Raw genomic sequence first — 22244 nt, forward strand, 5'->3', positions numbered from 1 at the left:
ACAGAGGTAGCCTCTTTGGTGAACACCAACGCTACGGTTAAGTGTGGCTAGGCGGTAGTGCGTGCAGCTACTGGCCCAGCCGGTCTCCTGGAAGGGTTGTTATTCGACTGCCAAATCTGCTGTGCCGTCCAGTAGTGCAGCACGAACAGCTGTGGAGTGCTGTCGCTGGGTGAATAAGCACATGTGGCCCTCATTGGAGAGGTGTCTAATGGGAGACGTATGAGCCGCACTTCTCCCGGGCTGGTCGGACATCCCCCGTGGAGTCCCTTTGCTCGGAGCAGATCATCAGGAATAGCTGCACGCTGGACACGGCTGGCTGCCCAAAAACAGGAGAAACGGAGGCGGCGTCGCTAGTGGTGAGTAAAGACTCGGGAGCTCTGCGCTGCATAAGATCCAAGCACGCGCTCAAGGACAGGCTCCCCTTGCCGCCGAGTCAAAGTTCCAGTCGGCAGTGAAGATGTTATGTAACCTCATCCCGGCTGCTCTATCTGAAACACATCCGCCTTCCCTGCAGCTGCATCTCGTGTCTGCGCGTTGATGTCCCCGATCTGTGATGAACGTGCAGGAGCCTCACCTCAGCTGAACGCCGTCGTGTGTCTGTATATCCTCCCTCTACCACGATGCGCCCGTGAGGCCATCGTCTGTCCTCCATGAAACAACACAGCAACTTCAGGGCAGCCACCACGGTGCTCACATTCAAGCTTCCGAGCTACCAACCGTCTGTCAGCCCGGCAAATTGGCAAAACGATCAGCACGAGCGCCATCGATTCTGGCCTAGACACAAGCACGCGGTGTTGACAACTCTGCATAAAAGCACATGCAAAAGCAACGCTGCAAGTTCAACCATCACGTCTCCAGAGCAATGGGCCGCTAGACGGAGGTGCAGAAGCGGGTGCTGGGATGGAAGCTGAACTTTGGTCATGAACTTCACCCGCTTGCTGGGTGAGCCCCTGTTCGATTGGATTCTACTCCAACGCCTTACTTTTTCCTGCCGAGACCCGTCTTCTCAATGTCCACTCTGCCGTCTGTGTGCGTGCGAACAGGCACCGCGGGCGCGTCGATAGACTCGATACGAAGAGCGCGATCGTTGTGGCCGCGTACAAACACACTATAGCGTGAAGAATAGAGCATCCACATCAGCCTGGGTTTCGCGGAATCGGCCGGCACAGTAAACCATTTACCATTGTGGTATGCACGACTCGTGGGCCGCATGGACTCGCTCGCTTACGTGCATCCGTCCTTCCAGACGCGAACATGCGGCTCAAAGCGCCGCAGTGTGGCAGAGACCTCGTCGGCAAGCATAGCCTGTTCCTTGCATCGGAAATGGTTGATTCAGATGTTTGATATTGCGTGAACACAGAAGATACTGCTTCTTGACCAGCAGACTAGCAATGTTTCGACTCTGGTGAACCTGCGGACGAGCCGTCAGTTCGTACTTAGCACCGCTGACGTGGTTCTACCATCGCCTGTCAAGATTACATGTACTGTCAGCCGTCTGCATAAGCATGACAGACACCAGGAGTCGTCTCGCAGCTTGACGTACGAAACCACAGGAATAGTGACTTCTTCACACTCCCCAGCCCTGACGACCATCTAAGCGGCCGCGATTCGCCATCGCCATTGCCTCAAACCCATCCGGCAACATCAACCGACTCATGGCACATCTCTGACACCACATCGGTCGTGCTTCGGACAACATACCATGACCATGTCACATATACTCAAGTACCACGCTGTACCTGTGACGCGACCACAACCCACGCGATTCTTACGAAATCACAACCACGACCGCAACAAAGCTGAATCAGCCCGCGCCTTACAGCCTCCCCCGGACGTCACCTCCTGAACCACGCATACGGCGTGCTGCGAAGGCGTTGGATGTGCTACTCGTACGCCTACGTAACCGTTCGCAGGCACTGCCACGCTCGAGCAACTGCGAAGTCAGGCTTTCCAATGATAGCATTAACGAGCTCTGATATCTATCACCTACAGCCAGAGGCAACAACATGCGCCGGCCTTATCGCAGCGAAAGACGAGCCGAGAGAATCTTCCCATAAGCGCAGCGTGCGCGCAACGAGAACCCTGCCATAGCCGCCGTGCATCAGAAACGATAATCGTCCAAGAACCGCGAGCGAGCTATCTGCGAAGCTATCGACGCGCCCTTTGCCATTCGTTGCTGGGATACCTATTGAAACTTGAAAACCAGGATGACCAGCCTTATCCGTCAGCCTTGACGCTCGCTTGAGTGAGAATCCCGGTGACGACCACTCCATGTCTTAGTCCCTTAGACGACGACCTCCATAGTGCGAGTCGGCTTTAGTTGCCTATAGACGTGGCTGATTGTACTTGCGGGTGAATGGGATACATACAGCGAGACTGTCCTGTGAGGATTGGATGGAATGATGCTTGCTACGGCTATATCTCGTCGATGCTCATATGATATCTTACTGACGATGTCGCCGGTGCGTGTCCTTATCTCGGCGCCGCAATGGCCAACACAACATGCATTTCCCAGCTTCATTACAACATCTGACAAAGGAAGTGCCGGCTCGACTGAAGGGGGAATTGCGCCACTAACATCGTCCCTTCTCGTATAGCAGTCGATATGAGCCACTGCTATCTCATCAAGACCAACAATGGCAGCGACTTCAGCTGACCCTCACAACCACCACAACGAGAACATCAACGACGAACACACGCAAGCTTCCACGCTAACTTTGTATCATTTCATCCTCTAATACGTAGACATTCTGTCGACGGCAAAACCGCTCACCTCATTCATGCCCATCCCCAACGCCACGCTCCCCAGGATCTCATCACGATGCATCTAGCTGGTACCACTGACCGCAAGCTTCATCAAATGGTCCATGAAAGTCTGCAAGCTAACATCATCCGTGAAGATAGTTTGCGCAGTCTGGCTGACGCCACCATAGCTCGATGAAGTATGTGTCGTAGAGGGGTTGAGCTTGGCCAGCAAGAAACGAGCCTGTGAGCCGCCGGCGTCACAGACGATGAAGCGAGGAAGTGGGAAGCGGTCTTGGATGAGTTCCTGGATTTTCTGTTAGTGATGTTATGGCATGGAGAGTGTAATGCAAAGCTTACCTTAGCATCCTGCTTGGGCGCATCAAGCAGTTCCCTAAAGTTCTCATACCCCTCCATATCCTGGTATCCAGCCTTGCGCCACTCCGCCATCGTTTCACCGTGGAAGATAAGAATGTGGAAGAAAGTATCCAGCAACAAAACCGTAGTCGGCTGAATAGAAGTCGAGTCAAGCAGCACTGGCATTGCGCCTTCCTGGTCGAAAGTGTACGAGTCAAGTGTGGGCTGAATCATGACGAGCGAATTCGAAACGTCCTCGTGGTTCAGTACATGCCTGTAGAACGCCGTTTCATCGGGAGAGTTGTTGAACACTTGCAGGAACTGCGATCGTCGCAAGTGGAACATGAATTGTGGATAGAGTGTGAAGTTCTTCTCGAGGCGGAAGCTTGACGGGTCGTCTTTCCGGTATTCTGCAAAGCGTGAGCAGAGGCGGATGAGCATGCGGTCAACCCAGCGGAGGACGTCTGGGCCATCATCGAATTCTGCCTTGAAAACTGCGATTCTGCTCATCAACACTGCGGACGCTTCCTGGTCGAAGGACTGTGCAATGGCTGGGTCACCGCTTGGTCCGCTCATGTTTCGTCCAACAGTCGTCACGCGCAGATGGTACTGGCCTCCGCTGTGCTGGTAGTATGTGAGGAATTGGATCAGACCCTTTTGTGGACCCTGCTGCATCGGTGCTTGTGGACCGCCCTGGCCAGCGATTTCGAAATAGACACCATAAGATGCCGACGGGTCAATGCCGCACATCTTCCAGCTGCAGGTGTTGCCAATACCGCACTCTGTCTCGCCGACGGAGCTGGACTTCTTGTTGAGAGAAATGGCATGTCCGATAAGACCGGTGACCTTGAGCTCCTTCGTAGTCAGCACTTCAAGCGAAGCGTTGAAGCCCATTGTGAGGTTGCCGTCTGCGTCCGAGTCGAAGATCTTGGAGAAAGACTGCTTATACATCGACGATGTGAAAGAATCCGTCAGGATCATGTGCCCACCGGTGTTGTTGGGAAGTGCTTTCATCTCGAGCAGACCAACCTGATCAAGACATCCAGCGAAGATGTCGATAACATGTCCGTTGTGTGCCGTCCGCTTCGCAAGCTGATCGTAAAACTTAAGCGCCTTCTTGAAGTACTTGATGTTGTCGCGATCAATGTCGTGGTGGGAACGGATCTGCTCCTTGAGCTCTGGGCCAACGACCATACCTGGACCTTCTGTCGCTGCACCACCAGTGAACAGCATGACACGAGCTCCAGCGTTCTGGAAGCTGCTCTCGAGGAGGCCAACTGCCACTGACAGAGCAACACCAGTACATCGGATCGCACGCCTGTCGTTGGCGACTGGCCATGGGTCCTTCTGCAAGCTCTCAAGCACATTCGTGAGCTGGAACTCACACTGCTGGACCGGCAGCAAGAATCGTGCCTGTGCTCCTCCCGTAGGCGCCTGTGGTGGTGCAGGGCGGCCTGGCTGAGGCTGAACTGGCTGCATTCCTGGTCGAGCACCAGCCAAGCCAAGCATCTCCTGAACCTGCTTCGCACCATAGTCCTTGTTGCCGCGGAAGACGTACAACTTTGCGCATTCGGTGTATCCTAGCTCGTGTACTTGTGCCATGGTGCCATATGTGATCAACCCAACCAGGGCATGTGGAGGGAGATATGAGAGGGCACCAATGATGCTGTCCCGCAGCGCCTTCAGGGAGTCCTCCTCCTGACATGTGTCCACGACGAAGAGGAAGATGGGAGGAGTGGGCGCAGGTCTCGCTAGTCGGTACTCGATCGTGGTGCTACCAGGGTGGAGTTCTGGCGGGATCTGGTTCTCGCTGATGTCCTTGTAGTGGGGTGGGAGGTTGTTGCGCTGCAGACAGAATGGGCAAATCCATATCCGCGCTCGCATGTCCACCTGGCAGAATGGGTTGAGCACCGCTCGACATGGCGCTTTACATGTGACTGGCTCGTATGACACCAGAGGCGTCATCTCGGTCCTCTCCTTCAGCGGTGTGTACAGAGCTCCAATGGGCACGACCAGCCGGCTGGCCTCCATGCGCGACGAGGGGAATGTGTTCCATGACAGGCGGATACCGTCGCGGTCCTCGATGTCGCTCCACTGGTCTTTGAGCTGTTCGTAGTCCATGTTGGCAATGGCAGTCGCTGTGGCAGCTCGGGAGTGGGACTAGGAGATGCGGAGGGGCTGTTTTGTGCTTATTGTGTGCGCATGCGAGGGGTTGAGTTGTGGTATGCTGGGTTATGGATGCTCGTGGTGACTGCTCGTGATGTGTATAATATCGTGCCTGCTCGTGTGAAGATGTGGCAGCAGTGGTGGTGGTGATGCCAGGTGTTGTCCTTTCCAACTTGGCCAGCAACACTTTCCCAGAGCTTCGTGCAACGTTTCATGGATCGCTCGGACCACATCCCGCCAAGCCCCGAACATCACAAAACTTCGCCGCTGTCTTCACCACTTCTTCCCTTTCTCATCACATTGCCAGCATACAACACATTACTTATCGACAGACTTGCTCACCATCTCGTATGGCCTGACTGTTTTCGCGCTGCGCATAGACCGATCTGACCCGTTGCTGGGCGCCGGTCCTTGATATACTTCCGTTTTGGGAGGTAGGACAGGATCGGAATCAGTTGTGGCCACATTCCCTCACACGAAGCGCACATGCATTTTCACGTGTCGTCCTGCTCATGGAAGTAAACGAGTTGATATCTCCTCCCACCCACACCTCCAAGAATGCCTCGCCACCCTCAGGCCGCGCACCACGAACTTCCATCCGGCAATATGTCCTGGATTGGCATTGGCATGAACTTGTCGCTACAATGCACGTGAGATACTGCCTCTGCCGCCTATCGGTCTTCATATGGCGTCTTATCAGCATCGGCAAGCACTCACGCTCGTCATTGGTAACGGCAGCTTCTTACCTGCCCGCTTGGGCTAGACACATCAAGGCGCATGTGGCCAAGATGCATGGCACGCGTGGCAACCACTTCTCCACTTCATCCTTCTGCTCGACTTCGACACCGGCAACAGCAAGGTCAGAACCTCAAGTTGTACAGCTGAACATGCTGAGCCTTGGCCGCTGTCTTGGGTTGCACTCGAACACGCAGCACTTTGCATACGATGCTCGGCTTAGGCATTGGCCCGATGCAGTGATCGGGTCCCATAAAGAATGGTGCTGAGCACAAGTAGGTACATGTACCACGCGAGTATCCTTGGTCTCTTCAGTTGTAATCATCACACCTTGGTCGCGTTCTGTAAGAGCTGTGCTTCAAACATGGCGTTCACCAGAATGAAAGTCTTGACCCTTCTGTCAGTATGGGCGATTTCTACGATGGCAGCTGTGTTCAGCGAAGCGGATTATGCTTCAGGAGCTGTCCACGAACGGATCATGGGTATTAAAATGGTGAGCAATGTTTGAGCCACTCCGTCCATGCCAACCTAGCTCACCATGATAAGGCACACTGGGCGAACGAGCTCGCTGCAGGTCAAATGAACAGCTCTCAGTATCCAGAACTCGGCTACACACCATGCGAGAATGGCTTTGCAGCAGCCATTCCTGGAGACACTAACAACACCTTCAGATGCAACAACATCGACCTGTACCACTTTCTGCCGCACTCAGCACTGGGTAGCAACTCAGCACGAGGCTCATCGATGTGGGGCTGGACTTCGGAAGATGACAGAGAATTTGTCGCCATCGGTCAATACGATGGCACAGCTTTTGCCGAGATCAGCTCGGAAGGCAAGATGGTATATCTTGGGCGTCTGCCTCAGTACGACCCAATTGGATCCAACTGGCGTGAGATCAGAATTCTCCGTGACTACGCTGTGATCGGTTCCGAGGCTATCCACCACGGCGTCCAAGTCTTCGACATGAAGAAGCTGCTCGACTTGGACCCAGCAAATCCCAAGAACTTCACGCAAGAAGATCTCACCGGACACTGGGACGAGCTCCCTGTGGGCCGCACCCATAACATCGCCATGAATGAAGAACTGAACTACGCCATCGCTTGCGGCTCCGTAGGCGGCAATGAAACCATCCGAGTCCGAGGCGACCTCCCCTGCCGCGGCGGCCTGATCTTCCTCGACATGTCCGACCCTACCAACATCACCAGCCCAGGCTGCGCCGCTGCCGACGGGTACGTCCACGATGCCGAATGTCTCGTCTACCGCGGCCCTGACGCCCGCTACTACGGCCGTGACATCTGCTATGGATACAACGAAGACACCCTGACGATCTACGACGTGACAAACAAAGTCGGCAACACAACCACCATCATCTCCCGCACAACTTACCCAGGAGCCGAATACGTCCACCAAGGCACCGTAAACAACGCCACCTGGTATTCTGCCCCGACTAGAACCCCATTCCCCTGAGACATTCTGAGACAGAGAGAGAAGTTCTAATCGTTGGTTTAACAGGCAGGAATACATCTTCCTAGACGACGAATTCGACGAACGAGATGCCGAGACAGGCCCAATGACGCAGGGTTTACCGACTACACACATCTTCGACATCCGCGACCTCGAGAACCCCTTCTACACCGGCAACTTCGAAGGCCGCACGAGGTCTATCGATCACAATCAGTACATCCACGACGGATACCTGTACCAGTCCAACTACGGCAACGGTCTGAATGTCTGGGACACACGCTCCATTACATCCGACCCCACCGGTAGCAGCATCTGTGAAGCCGGATTCTTCGACATCCACCCGGAAGACGACGAGCTCGAGGGCGGTGGCAGCGTCGTTTTCACGGGCTCATGGCATTCTTACGCTCAATTCAAATCTGGATACATTTTCGTGCACACCATCGAGCGCGGCTCCTTCGTCGTGAAGATGACGAGTAAAGAATGTCCCAAGCCGGCGGTATGCAAATCGGACGCATGCTTGTCATCGCTACGAGTTTCGAGTATTGAGGGCAGGATTGAGCAGAGTCAGGAATTTTGTCATAGGTTTTTGGTGAGGCAGAGGGAGGATGTGGATTTGGTGCCGGAATATGCGAGGATGGGGTGTGCGGGTAATGATACTGTGGCGAGGGTGAGTAGTGCTTGTGCTTGTGTGCCGACGAAGATGGTGCCGGAGTTGCCGAGGACGACGAGTAGGCCGCCGGTGCCGACTGTGTTGCCGCCGTGAGCGGAGGGAAAGGGGTGGCTCCTTGTGGTAGGTACGTGTGGCTACACCTTGTCGGCAGCCCTGTTTCGAAGGTTCAATCATGGAGATGTCGGTCATGAGCAGCTACGAGGTCCGCGGCTGCTCTGTCCGGCCTGCAAGAGCTCGGGTGAAACACAACAGTCCAAAACGCTCTCTCAAGACTATGCTCTCGATCCTGATCTCCTTCACCAACAGGCAACGCTGCTGCTGCAAATCACAGCCTTGAAGCTCTGCACCATTGCTGTCGTTTCCAGCGCTTCCTCAGTCCGAGCATCTTCGTGTCCGAGCGTCATCACCCCTTCCGAAGCCATATCCTTCAGGGACCAAAACATCGCCCTCCAGCCCATCACCAACACATTCCATCAAGCCTTTCCGTCTTTTCGATCCATCGTATTGTTCGAATATCACAACTCCAGACCATACCGTTATTCGCTGCTGTCCATCAAGCTGCAGGCCCAAAAGTCCAAATCAAAAGCCTGGCAAAACGAGTGAAAAAGGGGCAGCATCCCCAAGCACCACTTCCACACGCCCCTTCCAAGAATCGAACACAAGACCTTCCACCTCCATCCACCAAAACAGCAAAAAGAAGACCGCAACCAGGCGGGAAGAAAGAGGCCTCATTACACCTAGTCCCGCAGACTACTCCTCACGAAACGGTATGCGTAATCGTTACACCTCCCGCAAGTATGGCTCGTAACAGCTCGCGCCACCGAGGGAATCTCTATTGCTTCTTTGATGCCTAAGCAACTTTTGCGATTGAATATATACATCAACGAGGCGGGAGCTTGCCGAAGTGCGCCCTGGTGAGATGGCAGGTGCAGCTTCCTTAGGTGGGATGTGAGGTGGTGCTCCACTTGCGACAACCACTTGTGGCCATCGCTTACAACGACCACCCTCTACTGTTGCAGGGCGGCACTGCCGTCGACTAGAAATTCCTGCTCTTGCCGTTGTTCTTACCGTCGGAGATGCGCCATGAAGGCGGCGCGCTGTCGACTTGTGAGTCCGCCGCCCGTCACTTCGCCTTCATAACTTCACCTGGTCAGCAACCCGTCTGATAGCTGCTGATAGCCTGCAGAGTATCTCCGCCAGCTGTTCCACTGACACTTTCCTACCGCCATGGACGACTCGACCAAACAAAAGGAGCATCCGTCATCATCGCCACCTACCACCAAGCTCGCTGAGCATTACCACATAGCTCAGTCCTCGAAGCCATCCGCTTGACGGGGCAGCTGCCACACACCACACTCGCCAGCGAACTTCAGTGCGGTCTGTTTACCATCGCCGGCACCATGGCCACCAGCTCGGTATTCCGTGTCAAGTGGCGAGAAAGCTGAAGGAGCGCAAGCTGTTCCACGAGGATTCCTCGGCGATGTGTACACCTGAGTTTACTCGCTTCCCTGGCGAGCTGGAGGTGAAGGCGAGCATGTCCCATGGTCTCGCTGCTTCCGATGTCGATGGCAGTTTGCAGCGCTCCGACGCCTACAAGATGGCGCAGCTACCACAGCTGTGTTATTTCCTGCAAGGAAAGGGCGAGCTTGACAAGAAGCTGAACATCTCCGTGGTCTCGTATAGCGGTGACGAGAATGGCGTCAAGCTCGAGGGTGCCTGCGAAGCGCTCGCGCGTGCTCAATTATTGACACCAAGAGAAGCAGCGGCCAAGGGCTTCAAGTCCATCTACCTCCGCAACATTAACAACTCGCACTATGAGTACTATACGCAGTTGCTCGACCCGGCAGACCTCTCCACCTGGCCCGTCTACGATCACTATGGTACCGACCTCGCCGGTATCGTCACAGACCCTCGTGATCAGGACTGCGACCACGATGTTATGGTCAGTCTCGAGCTGCTTCACGACTCGTGCGATGACGTTACTCCATGCCGTGTTATGAGGGAGGCTGTCAATGCGCGTGGCAGCTTCGATCCCTCTGACACCGGGTACTCTCCAATGCTGGCAGACGCCGAGGCGGAGTACAATTCACCGCCATCGCCCCCAACTTCAGGGAATGATACGCAGCTGGACAGTAGCATTGCTGGAAAGAAGGCCATCGACACCACAGAGCAGGATGCTGCTACCGTCAAGCAGACTGCCAATGCCATGACGCAAGCTGCCGTCACTGACAGGAAGAGAGAGCAAGTCGAGCTCGACAAAAAGCCCCAGCTCGCTAAGCCGAACAGCAAGAAGCATCAAGCTCGGTCCGGTGGTGGCAGAGGCTGGGGCAAGCGCCTTCGTCGTATCTTTAAGACCTTTGGAATCGCTCGTGCAACAGGCGGCTCTAAGCCCGAGTACTCCAACCCTCTCGCACCCAACGACTGACAGTGACACTGATGGTGCCGACTCTGACTCTGACGCCGACGACGCCGATGATGAGTTGGAGGAGCTTGCAATCACACTGAGAGCTCGACGCCCTAAGACTGTACACGCGATGTTTGCAGGTCTGAGTCCCGGCGAGGTGCGTGAGGTTGCACGCCGCAATGACTTGGAGGATCGATACCAGCAGGAGGTCAATAAGGCAGCGAAGATTTTAGACTACACCGCGCAACTGCCATGTCCGGCGACTCGGTGGAGGCTGTTGTGCTTCAGCAGCCGTATTACAAGTACACCTTCGCAGAGCTGTACGCCTACCGGAATGACTGGGTTGTTGACAGCGAGACAAACGGCAAGACTGACGACCTTGATACGTCGCTCTTCACCGCCGCCGCCACCACCCAGCAGGATGCTGCCAGCACCGATGCTGCTCCGGAAGAAGACATCGAAGACCGATCCAAGCACGGCTCCGCCACCTCTGATGCCCAGAACGCACTCGCAGACTTGGGCGAGGATCTCGGCCTTGATCCTGCGGCACTCGAGGAGGAACAGCCGGTACTGACCAAGAACACTCTCTTCCCGGCTCCCTCGAGCAGGTTCACGTATGATGTCAATCTTATGGGACCAAATCTACTGTTCCGCTTTGCAAAGCTGGCGTATGCACCTTTCATACGCATCCACATACAATTCCGAGACACGCATAGCGATGGTAGACCGTTTCTCGAGGTCGTGATCGACTTCCATTGGGCCAACGATAACGCCCAAGAGCGACGCGGCGTCATCGACTATTGTATGGAGCCTGAGAACCCGAAGACTCGGCTCACCAGAGTGATATTCAATTCTGCGTACGCCACGGTGGTCTTGGGCTGGACCAACCACCTCCGAAAGGACATCGCTGACCGGTTCACTACCACGGACAAGGCTTTGCTCAAGCAGATTGATACCTGGCTCGAGCCGAAGGAGGGCAAGCCGTACGAGGCGAGCTCGTCAGCAAAACTTTGGCCATATTTACAAGCTGACGCTTCGTGCCATGGTTGCTGTGCAGAGTTAACACAGTCTGCGGCAGTGGTGCCGAAGCTGTCGGATTCAAGGCTCTTCGCTCCTACAGAGGCGGCACGAGACAGCTGGCGCCAGCTAACATAACTGCCACCGGTCCTATCCAGCACTTCCAGTCAGCGTGGTAACACATTGTGGCCCGTTTGGCTCAAGGGGGAAGGCAACCCCGGCATCCAGTAGCTATAGGAGCAGAGTCGTTTGCACTCTGCAATTGCTGGGGTCCCGAACAAGGAGTTCTACAGAGACAAGATGCGCTATGCTAAGCACACCAATGCCGCACTCGCGAACGGCCTCGATGTAGCCCTGACCGACATTCTCCAGGCCCGGCGGCAAAGTAGGTCGCCGCCGGTATATTTGTCGAATTCACTTCTGAAGAGTCACTAGAGCAACGCGTAGCCGTGGAATCAACATACGTTGACGCGCTGTGCCCTCGACTGTATTAAACGGACCTCGCTACTTAGCTACATGCCAACGTGATGAAGCAACAGCCTGCGCTTCGATAGGCGTCGAAGCGCTCGGCGGCATTCAACTTTGTCACCACCCCTCGCTCGCCCACTTCGGTGTTGCGCGTAAGGACATCACCGAATAGAAGCTCCGGGCACACTACTTCGAATTGAAGGGCATACGACGCAAGAATGATAACTCAGGCTCTGACGTCGTAGTCGAGCACTTGTTGTTCTCCTTCGAGAAGATCTAGCCACACCTCCATGAGCTCCTCGGTGCTGGGATGTTCAAGCGTGTCACCCTCGTTGTGGCCTACAAACAGACCTCCCAGAATCACGCCGCCAAGTCATAGGCTATCATGAAGCTCGATACTGCCCTGGTCTACATGGTACGACCTCGTCAGGCATCGCCTTTTCCACGTGTCGTACGGGCATATAAGTAATGTTTGCTCCGTCGCTGCTTTATCCATGCCGAAGTACTCTTTGTACTCAGAGGGAAAGTCTTCGTGCGCAGGACCGTGCCTCGTCGCTGTTGCAGAGAGGAATTTGTAGGATGATTTCTCAGTGTTGGGCTTCCGATGTGCAGCGACGAATACTTCACACTGTCCCGCGAAGATCTCTGTTGCAGCTTTGATCTAATGCTCGACAAGGGGTCCACACGGGCAGGTCAGGACCTTGGGTCGGTACTGTGCTTCCGGGTAGTCTTTGTGCCGCTCGATGTATCTTGGTTGTCTAGTAGGAGCAACAGCAGTGCTGTCCAGGTCTTCCCGGGTCCGATAATGTCCTGTAAGAGACCGCGGGCCGTTACTGGGTCTCTCATCTCGTTGCAGATGCGCTCGAGCTCTTCCTTCCCCCTCACGATATCCAGATCGTGCTTCTTAGCCTCCACTGCATCGCGAGGGGGGTCACGTTGCAATACTTTGTTATTAATGGACGGCACACCTTTACTTCTCGCACTTAGTATTCGGCACCCGTCAATTAAGTATTGAAAACCGCCGGCAGTTGCTCAAAGTCATGCAGACGGCACTTTGGGATCTTCCCCTTGCTATCAATAGTGGATCCCCGAGCACCAGTTAGTTTTCGGCACGGGTTAATAGCGTAGCCCGAAATCTCTATACCTCCCTCGAAGATCCGATGAATTTCTTGATCCAGAGGGTCTGCTGCGCGAGTCGCGTCTTCTTCTTGAGCCAATGCTCGCTGCTCCGCTACGCGAGCGACCTTGCCGCTGCGTTACGTAAGAGTTTTGGTTTACGGTGAAGTGCGGGTACGTGGGATAAGACAACAAAAGAAATAATAACAGGTAATGTTATGGTTGAAGGAAATGACATTGATTGATCAAAAGGTCTCCTAGGAAAGGAAACCGCATAGTCGGTCTCCTCCGCCAGAATCGTCCTACCGTTTCAATGTCATCTAAGTCATCATCTGAGATGTCTTTACCAAAAGCTTGCTGGGGCGCGTTGGAGTCTTGGTACCGCTCTTGAAAAGTCTCGAATGCATGCAGACGGGGATCCTTGCGCCTGAAGGTGGCTTGCTTGAAAGCCTTTTGAGTGGCGGATCTGGTGCGAAGTCTCTGTGCGCAGGGAACTGTTCTGGCGTCCGTGGCCAACAGTGTGTTATGTTCGTTGCAAGGTCTGTTGTCGTAGAATGATTCTGGTGGCGGTGGTCCGTGCCTCAGGGGTTCCAGGCACCAACCGGTCCCTTTGTCCATGTCCATCAGCGGCCATTCACAGTCTGCGTACACGCTACCCCCACCGCTGAGCAGGTAACCTGATGTAAGTCCCTTTCAAACGCCATGCCAACATCATATTACAATCATAGGAACATTGAGTGCGGCAGAAGAAGAGACTGGTTGTTGGTCGTTGTCAACGTATCAACATTAACGAATAAGAATTATGTACTTATACAGTACGTCCCGCTGTAAAGCATGCGGGTGCAAAACAATGTCTCCATCATTCCCGCCTAGTCAAAAAAAGCCGCGCCCGCTAGATTAAAGAATCTAGTATGGGTGGTAGGACTCATCGCAAGGTTCCTTGTTGCCCTGGTAGTCGATGGTGTAGTACTTGTTCTCCTGCGAGTCGTGGTAAAAAGGCTTGCCGTCCTGGGGTATTGTTAGCGATGCTTGATAAGTCGGAGTTTTTTTGATATATGTACCTTGTCGTTAGGGTACTGCTTTCCGGTCTCCTTGTTGTAGACGCAGACCTTGCCATCCTGTAGAGTGAGTTAGCTTCAAACCCATTGCTCTTCGAACTCCCCAACTTGCCTTGTCAAGTGGGTAAGCGTGGCCCTCCTTGTCCTTGTACTCCTTCTTCTCAGCTGGGTACCCGGCTGGCGCGTCGTGCTTTGGCTCATCCTTCTTTGGTGCCTCAGGGCTCTTTGGCATGTCGTGCTTTGGCTCGTCCTGAACAGCAATTAGTAACTGATGGGCCGCCAGAAAGCTGGACTGAAATCAATATGTTTACCTTGTGCTCTGGGTATGGGGCTGGGGCATCGTGCTTTGGCTCATCCTTCTTTGGTGCCTCAGGGCTCTTTGGCATATCCTTGTGGGGGTACTCAGGGCTCTTTGGCATGTCCTTTGAAGGGTGCTCAGGGCTCTTTGGCGTATCCTTGTGTGGGTATTCGGGGCTCTTTGGGGTGTCCTTGGAAGGGTAAGTTGGTGCCTTTGGCATGTCCTTTGATGGGTGGCCGTAGCCCGCTGGCTTGTGCTCGTCGTCCTTGTCGCAGTCCTTGCCGTAGCTGTAGTCTGGGTTGGCGGCCTGGAACTCACCAGCGTTGTCGAGGACCTCGAAAACGGCTGGGCCGGCGACGGTGTCGTCGTCAGTTGGCCCACCACCGCTGGTGAAGACAACGTATGCCTGACCTGGCTGGGCCTTCTCTGGGACGGTGACCTGGTAGGTCATGCCGTCGGCAGTGGCGATGTCAGCCTCGATGGCACCACCTGGGAAGGTGATGAAGTAGGCCTTCTGGGCGTCAACCTTCTCGGAGACGGTGAAGGTCAGGGTGTCGCCAGCCTTGGCAGCGCCAGCTGGGGTGACGGCAATGGATGGGTATGCCTTGAATGGCAGGCCGAGGGTACCGGCCTTGCCATCTGGGCAGGACTCAATGAGAGGAGCGGCCAACGAGAAGACGTTGTTGAACTCCAATGGGATGTCGAAGGGAGCTGGAAATGGCGACAATGGCTTAGGGGTCTGGTTCTCACGGATGTAGGCCGAGTGGCGGGACTCGACGGTGAGGATGGCACCGGCGGCGGTCAGGTAGTCCGCGCTGGCGATGTACTTGGCAGCACCGAGGTAGGCGCTGACACCGACACCCTCGAGGAGGTTGGCAGTGGCAAGGAAGCTCTGCACGTCGGTGTAGCCGAACTTGTACTTGCACTCCTGGGCTGGGACGGCACCGGCCTCTGATAACAGTGTAAGCATGTGAGCGCAAAGCTCATCGCATGGACTACTTACGGGTCAGGCCAGTGGTCAGGAAGTCAACGTGGGTGGCCTCATCCTTGGCAATCTCCTTGAGGTTGTTGACAAAGTCGGCACCGAGACCGGCCTTCTTGAAGTCCTCGTCGGAGAACTTGGCGAGGGCCTCACGGTAGAAGGTGGCCTCGAGGTGCTCAAGGGAGAGAGCGTAGTTGAGGATGACAGCGTCGTTGACATCCATTGGTGGTGCAGCTGCCTGACGGCGGCTGACGAGTGGCGCTGCGACAGCCGAAGCTGCGAGCGAGGCGATGATTGCGGCTTGCATTATGTCGACCTTGTAAAAGGAGTGTTAAACGAGTGACTTGGTTAAAAGAGTGAACTGTGGTCGATGGAGCAGAGAAAGTCTGAGACGAGTGGTCGTTGGCAGTGTATCTATACTGTTCTGTGCCTCTACCTCCTCGGTGTGGGATCCGCTGCCAATGATGTGATCGCCCGACAGTCATTACAAGCCGCCATGACAGGAGCGAGCAATCTCCCATGTTGCAGCGCCTAGGCGCGTCGCTGGAGTGAACGTCGGTCTCATCGCAAAGTGCGTGTAAACAAAGTTAAGCTTGTCAGATTCCCTTATGCTTAGACGGTGTCTCCCCAGGTTAGCACGTTCGCACTTCACGTGGTTTGCGATGGTATCATTGGAGGGACGCCCATAACGTTCGAGCTACCGCTTTATGCCAAGATGGTTAGGACGGTAGAGGCTGATAGGCTGAAGAAGACTGACAGATGCGGTCGGTCTCCAGATTTATGCGAGCCTATTCGAGGTAGCGTCTTGAAATAGAGAGCTTGGCATTATGCTGAAACGAGATAGTTCCCCTGGATTGCGGCGTTGAGAGCTGGAGCTTGTCGTGTTTATGCTCCCGCGTGTGGTGTTGATTCGGGGCGTCATCGTGGATGTACATTGCTGATATTGCTGCTAGATGGATATGGGAACGTGTAATCGTTGTGCTGAAGAAAGTCTTGTATGAGCATGGAGTTGTGATTGACTTACCCATCAAGCGAGTTCCGCCCCGCTCCACCACCAAAAAGAGACGCCGTCTTGGCATTGGTAGCGCGTTTTGTAAGATTGCGCTCTCCGACATGAATCTTCAAGCGCCAAAGTCAGACAACATTGCACGCCGCCACCAGCGGCATCGCCACCCTCCGGATCAACAATAGGAAAATTGCAGCAAACGTCCGTGTTGACAAATGTAACACGAGCATGATCGCCCGTGTCATCATGTTGCCGAGTACGATGAGCGGTGATGCGAAAGACCAGGCATACCGTATATGCATCGAGCAGATGCCGCGGCATGCCACTGGTAGTATTGAAAGGACTCCTTCAGTTGTCTCATCACATCCACGAGAGGGGGACGGTGTATGATGCTTCCTGAGCGTCATCTGCTGTGCGTCTTGGAGGTGACCATTTCGACCTCTTTCTCGTGATGCACGACCATGGTTCCTGCGAAAGTTCGGGGAATGAATACAGGTAGGTCGGGCGGCATATGCTCGAGTGCGGACACGTCGAGGACGGCGAGGTGAGGTGTGCGAGGCGGCGTTCTGTCGATGTGGGAGTGGTTGGTTGAAGAGATGGGCATCGACCGCGGAATTGCGCCGCTGTACGAACAAGGATGTCTTGCCTCAGTCCAACATGGCATTGAAATGAAGACACGAGCCTTGGCAATGCGAGGAGAATCTGCGCACGAAAGATGGTGAGGTTGCGCGCGATCAGAAGCCCATGGATATATCCTGCTATCCATCGAACCGGATTCCGCCGTGTCACCATCTACGCCTCGCTTCATTTCCTGGAGCCGATCCATCCGATCTTCACAACAGCCTTGCGACTCTAATCATATCCAGCCAGCGTACTGCAGTGTGACCTCTTCTGATTGCGAGCATCTCTGCTTTCGGATTGCTCGTCCGAGCTGCGAGCGCATGCAGGTTGAATTGCGCCATCTGCCATCTCAGTGCCACCCCCTAACAGGTCCGGTGGACATGCGAGCTACTCAGCTCTCCTCATCAGCTCGACACCGCGCTCTGCAGCACAAGTGGAGCACAGTCATGCCCGGCTATGCATTGCACCGTGGACTCCTTCTCTGCAAGACCCATTTCAGGGTCCTCATGTGAATGAGTGCATGCTCGACCAATGCCGATCCAGATTGGCCCCCAAAGCCCGGTCCCTCCTCTTGTTCAACGGGGGTTTCTCACCATTGCTATTAATGCCCGTCGCTGGAGGATGTCCTGACTGCTCTCCGACCGTTCGCCTGGGTGACTGTCTATCTGATAGACCACAAACCGCCGGGACCGCTGTGGTACTTTATCCACCAGGTTAGGCCTAGTCACGTATGCCTTTGCCGCTAGCATTCACTTTACACAAGCTGCTTAAACACAAAAATAACCGCTTGTGACCCGCCCTAGATTTGGTATATCTCTCGTACCAGACGTGGCGGGCTACCATCCAGTCTAGTTGCTACCACGCCTGATTAAAGGCATGGCGGGCTCAGTCCCTGTCACCACCTTCAACACCACCATGTCCCCAGCGAAGCTTCTGCCACCAGATCCGAAGAACGTGCAATCGACCAAAGTTCATTGACCTTCCCTTTGAGGTTCGTAAGATCATCTTGGAGCTGGTGCTTGAACTCGGCATCGGCTTCAAGAAGAACAGCGACAGACCGATTACAGCTATGGCCCTGGACTTCCGGTGTATCTGCAAGCATGTTGAAGAGAATGTAATAGCTTTTGCTTATAGGCGAGTGCAGCCAGTCATGCGCATGGGCGTCGGACAAGGCATCCCACTCCCTTTCGGCAGTCGACTCTACGCGCGTGGTGGTAAGACTAACAAATTCGTGCTGCACTGCTTGTCCGGCAAAATTCGTATTGTTAACTTGAGGACTCTAAGTGGTATCTTAGGGAAATACAACAACTTCATAAGATCCTATAGAGCAGTTCGCCTGCGCGGCAGATTGTTCGTGCTTCCGCTACATGCACGGCTGTGTTCGAGATGGTCTTTAGACTCATATCGTAGGCTCGAGGTTATCTCCCTCTTCGTTGTCCGACAGCGGCCCCTGATGCTCATATACAGCACCGGCGACCGTGTCTCCGGCGCGAGACTGAACACAGATTGTTGAGAGAGCATGCTGACATCCTAGCCGCGTTCGTTCGAAAAAGGCAAAGTCCCACGGCGCGCCTCGTCTCGACCGTCTACAAGACCCGCTGAGAACTGCTGGAAGTATGCAAGCTGTGCGTTCGGATAGGTATCAAAAGCGTTGCCATTCAGGAGAGGTGATGCGCAAATGTCCTTTGCTCAGTTCTACTCGCGTGCCTCTAATATCGATGCCCAGGATAGCAGCATAAAGATAGCCATAACAGCTATCAAAAGCCGCCTAGTCAACGGCACTGGTTTGACAGATGCGCCCGAACGAAGGCGCGCTGTAGCTGATGGCCACTTGAATGTACAATCTTGTGCACCGACTCCGATGGTAACGATGCATTCACAGCCACTCCATTCTGCGCATGTGCCATCAGAGTTCAGGCGCTGACAACTTGGCGTGCATGTTGGCACGGGTGTTCCGACCACTGTCACTGGGCTCGAAGTCGGTGTGATGATCGTACTGCCAAAATCACCAGCAACACCGACAATGCCTGACGTCGTAGTAGTCGGCACTGCGGTGAGGAGCGTTGCCATGAGGTATTGTCGAGGAGGACGGCGTCTTCTCTTGCACTGTTTAGAACGGCCAAAATCGTCAGCATGGTATGGTCGCCATAATCTTGCTATCGCGTCGTCAGGACGCGGTTGGATTCAATATAAATCAAGGTGGTCGTTGGCCATCGTAGAATAGCTACTAAGCGCCCACGAGTGGCAGCATTATGCTATCGTGACGAGTCCGACGGATGCACAAGGAACGCCCATGCTTACTGCCGAGGTCATTAGCCGGTCGACAGGGTGTTCAGTGTGCTGAGTCTCCGGCTTCGACCATTGGCCGATAGCGTGTCACCATAGAGCTGCATCTGAGTAGTCACCAGATTGCCTGTGTATTTGCGACGGTATGTTGCGATCGAGAATCTGTTTGGAGGGTGGTTGAGACGCGGAAACTCCCGTTAGCGTGACTTTATCACGAGCCAGTGATATATGGCCTTGGCAGTATGAGTCTCGCGCTGACTTTGGAGTCATTTTTCGAGCCAACAACAACTTACTCCATTACGTTGTATAAGCTGAGATACGAAGCACAGCCTCCAGAACTCACAAGATGTGGTCTTCAGGTCATTACATCAACACGAATCACTCGTCTGACCTCTGCGGCTCCTCTCAACATTCCAGACGGTAACTTGCCTTCGAAGGACATGAATTGCTGCGCGTCAACAGACTTAGGGATCATCCCACTGGGGCCATCATTTGGACCCATCGATCCCATGTGCCGGCATGGACTACAACACGCTGTGGCGGAGGCTGACACATGATATTGCTCACTTTGTAAGACCGAGCCCATCTGGCGTAATCCGAGTGCCATGAAGAGCGCCCTAAACAGCACACCAGACAACGAGCCCATTGCGAGCAACCGTCACCGACGGGTCGAGCTCCTCATGGAGACGAATCCACGGCAAAGTATCACGGAAAGGAATTCACCTGGTGGACAACGCTATGGAATCCACTGCTACCTCGTGAGGACGACCTGGATTGGATATTTCGCACTTCTGGGACCTTACTGCTTCGTGTGATCTGCCTTCACGCTGTCTCTCCATTACGATGATCTAGACTCGATGGGTCAGTACGATATGGAGCGGACTACATGGCGTCAAGATTGGATCAACGATGTGCTGTTCACCTTACGTTCCGCGAAGATGAGATGTTAGCTGGACAGGCAGAAACTGGAATATGTCCCTGGAACAAAACATGAGTCTATGTATGCTGCAGGAGCACAGCAGAACAACCGTGTACGCGGTACCGTACCTGCGTGATCACCCACTAGCTAAACCCCTCCATGACCGAAGCTTTCCAGTGACGTCTGCGGTAAAGATAAGTACATTTCTATGTTTTCTTATGGGTAATGTCCTGGTACAACGTTTGTGTAACCATACCCGCACGAACTTCACAACGGAATTACAACTCGCAACCATGACACTCCGACTGATCAGCGCAACACCTTCGCCATATGCTCGCATCAATCGCATTGCGATGATCGAGAAGGGCATTGACTTCGAACTTTCAGGCGAGATCCCATGGCACAACGATACGGAGACACCAAAGTACAATCCGCTCGAGAAGCTTCCAGTCCTCATCTTCGACGATGGTCGCGAACCCATCTACGACAGCGCCCACATACAAGACTACATCATCCAGAAGTATGCCTCCCAAGGTCCAAAGCTCATCACTGGCGATCTTGATACAGACCTTCGATTGAAGCAAGTCCAGGTGCTCAGTGAAGGAGTGATGGATGCGGCCGTCCTGGCATTTTTCGAGAAAGCGAGAGAGAAGGGTAAGCAGAGCCAGAGCTGGCGGGAGAGATAGGAGAGGAAGTATCACGGAGGGTTCAGGGCATTCGATGAGCTTGCGAGAGCGAGGAAGGGCGACTATCTGTTCGGCGATCAACTGACGATTGCGGACATCGCGGTGGTCTGTGCGATTGGGTTTGTTGACTTTAATGGTGCGATCAAGGGATGGAGGCAGAAGTATCCAGAGTTGGAGAAGTACTTTGTGAAGGTGGATGAGATTGAGTCGTTCAAGAGTACGAGACCGGTCATGTTTGATCTCAAGACGGAGAGTGTTCTGTAGGTTGCGGGAGCTACCTTGCGACGAGGTACAAATCGGCGGTCATGATACCTTCACCAAAGATGCAATACTAAAGTAGCGTCGTGTGGCGGCCGCGGGCGAGCCTACACTCTGAAGGGCAGTGGACCAGCAAATCTTCTCCGACATATCAAAGTGTCCTAGAGCAATTATATGTCTACGTCTTGTCTGAGGACGATCATCGAGACTGAAGCGTGCCTGAGGTCCAGGTACAGATCGCGCTGTTCTGCTAGTCATGCAAGCAGGTCTTGGGACACGATCTTACAAGGCTTCTGATTTGGTTCGATACCTCCGCAGGAAGGAGAACGCATGCGAATACAGATCACAGCAAAAGATGTACAGTGTCACCATACGCAGCCCTCCTGTCAGGCACCTTTGTCCAGGGCATCGAAAGCATGCCAAGACTTTGCTCATGATGATCTTGGACGACTACTCATGTGTGTTATACTCCACTCATTGATTCAGTGCGCCCACATGGAGCATTGAGGAGTCAACACACGTTCTATGACCTTTCTGTAACGTTGTGCAGAGTAAGAACAGCTTCGGAACTACACCAAAATCTCAATATTGCATATCGTAGGCTGAAGGTCTGCAATTGAGACCATTCGAACGACGGCGGACGCGGGATAACTGTTTCACGGCGTCGTTGCGACCAAAATAGGGGTCCCCGGCCGCAACTCGTCCCGAAAATTCACCCTGGTGTCAAAACTTCACTCCATGATATCTCAAGACCCAGGGGGGCTGTTGAAGCCATTGCAACGGCAAAAAAAATATTGATGAGAATGGGATTCGAACCCATGCCCTTTCGGACTACGGGACTAACCAGCTTGAAGCTGGCGTAGTAGAGGACGATATGGTCTGACCCATACAGACTATCATAGCCTTAACGTAGCGCCTTAACCGCTCGGCCCTGTAGGACGTGTCAGTAGATGTTCAGGAACACGCTGATGCTCTGGGATGTACCTACATC

General features: G+C 54.1%; 6 protein-coding genes across 6 annotated transcripts; 4 read left to right on the forward strand and 2 right to left on the reverse strand.

The window, feature by feature from the left end:
- Positions 1 to 2827: 2827 nt before the first annotated feature.
- Positions 2828 to 5220, reverse strand: CLAFUR5_13511 (uncharacterized protein; the record flags this gene model as incomplete). Its single annotated transcript, XM_047912659.1, has 2 exons — positions 2828 to 3049; positions 3103 to 5220. 2 exons carry the CDS (start codon positions 5218 to 5220, stop codon positions 2828 to 2830), a joined length of 2340 nt encoding a protein of 779 aa, XP_047768787.1.
- A 1039-nt stretch (positions 5221 to 6259) lies between these two features.
- CLAFUR5_13512 (uncharacterized protein) lies at positions 6260 to 8227 on the forward strand (the record flags this gene model as incomplete). The annotated part of the gene is made up of 3 exons (XM_047912660.1): positions 6260 to 6493; positions 6547 to 7433; positions 7513 to 8227. The coding sequence occupies 3 exons, from the start codon at positions 6260 to 6262 to the stop codon at positions 8225 to 8227; spliced, it is 1836 nt and encodes a 611-aa protein (XP_047768788.1).
- Positions 8228 to 9668: 1441 nt separating this feature from the next.
- On the forward strand, positions 9669 to 10559 carry CLAFUR5_13513 (uncharacterized protein; the record flags this gene model as incomplete). Its single annotated transcript, XM_047912661.1, has 1 exon — positions 9669 to 10559. The coding sequence occupies one exon, from the start codon at positions 9669 to 9671 to the stop codon at positions 10557 to 10559; it is 891 nt and encodes a 296-aa protein (XP_047768789.1).
- A 231-nt stretch (positions 10560 to 10790) lies between these two features.
- CLAFUR5_13514 (uncharacterized protein) lies at positions 10791 to 11734 on the forward strand (the record flags this gene model as incomplete). The annotated part of the gene is made up of 2 exons (XM_047912662.1): positions 10791 to 11536; positions 11596 to 11734. 2 exons carry the CDS (start codon positions 10791 to 10793, stop codon positions 11732 to 11734), a joined length of 885 nt encoding a protein of 294 aa, XP_047768782.1.
- Positions 11735 to 14045: 2311 nt separating this feature from the next.
- On the reverse strand, positions 14046 to 15784 carry CLAFUR5_13515 (uncharacterized protein; the record flags this gene model as incomplete). The annotated part of the gene is made up of 5 exons (XM_047912663.1): positions 14046 to 14147; positions 14201 to 14257; positions 14310 to 14447; positions 14509 to 15446; positions 15499 to 15784. 5 exons carry the CDS (start codon positions 15782 to 15784, stop codon positions 14046 to 14048), a joined length of 1521 nt encoding a protein of 506 aa, XP_047768783.1.
- Positions 15785 to 20602: 4818 nt separating this feature from the next.
- CLAFUR5_13516 (uncharacterized protein) lies at positions 20603 to 21259 on the forward strand (the record flags this gene model as incomplete). Its single annotated transcript, XM_047912664.1, has 2 exons — positions 20603 to 20963; positions 21015 to 21259. 2 exons carry the CDS (start codon positions 20603 to 20605, stop codon positions 21257 to 21259), a joined length of 606 nt encoding a protein of 201 aa, XP_047768784.1.
- Positions 21260 to 22244: the final 985 nt, after the last annotated feature.

This window comes from Fulvia fulva, chromosome 12 (assembly GCF_020509005.1).
Source record: "Fulvia fulva chromosome 12, complete sequence".
Taxonomy (NCBI): Eukaryota; Fungi; Ascomycota; class Dothideomycetes; order Mycosphaerellales; family Mycosphaerellaceae; genus Fulvia; species Fulvia fulva.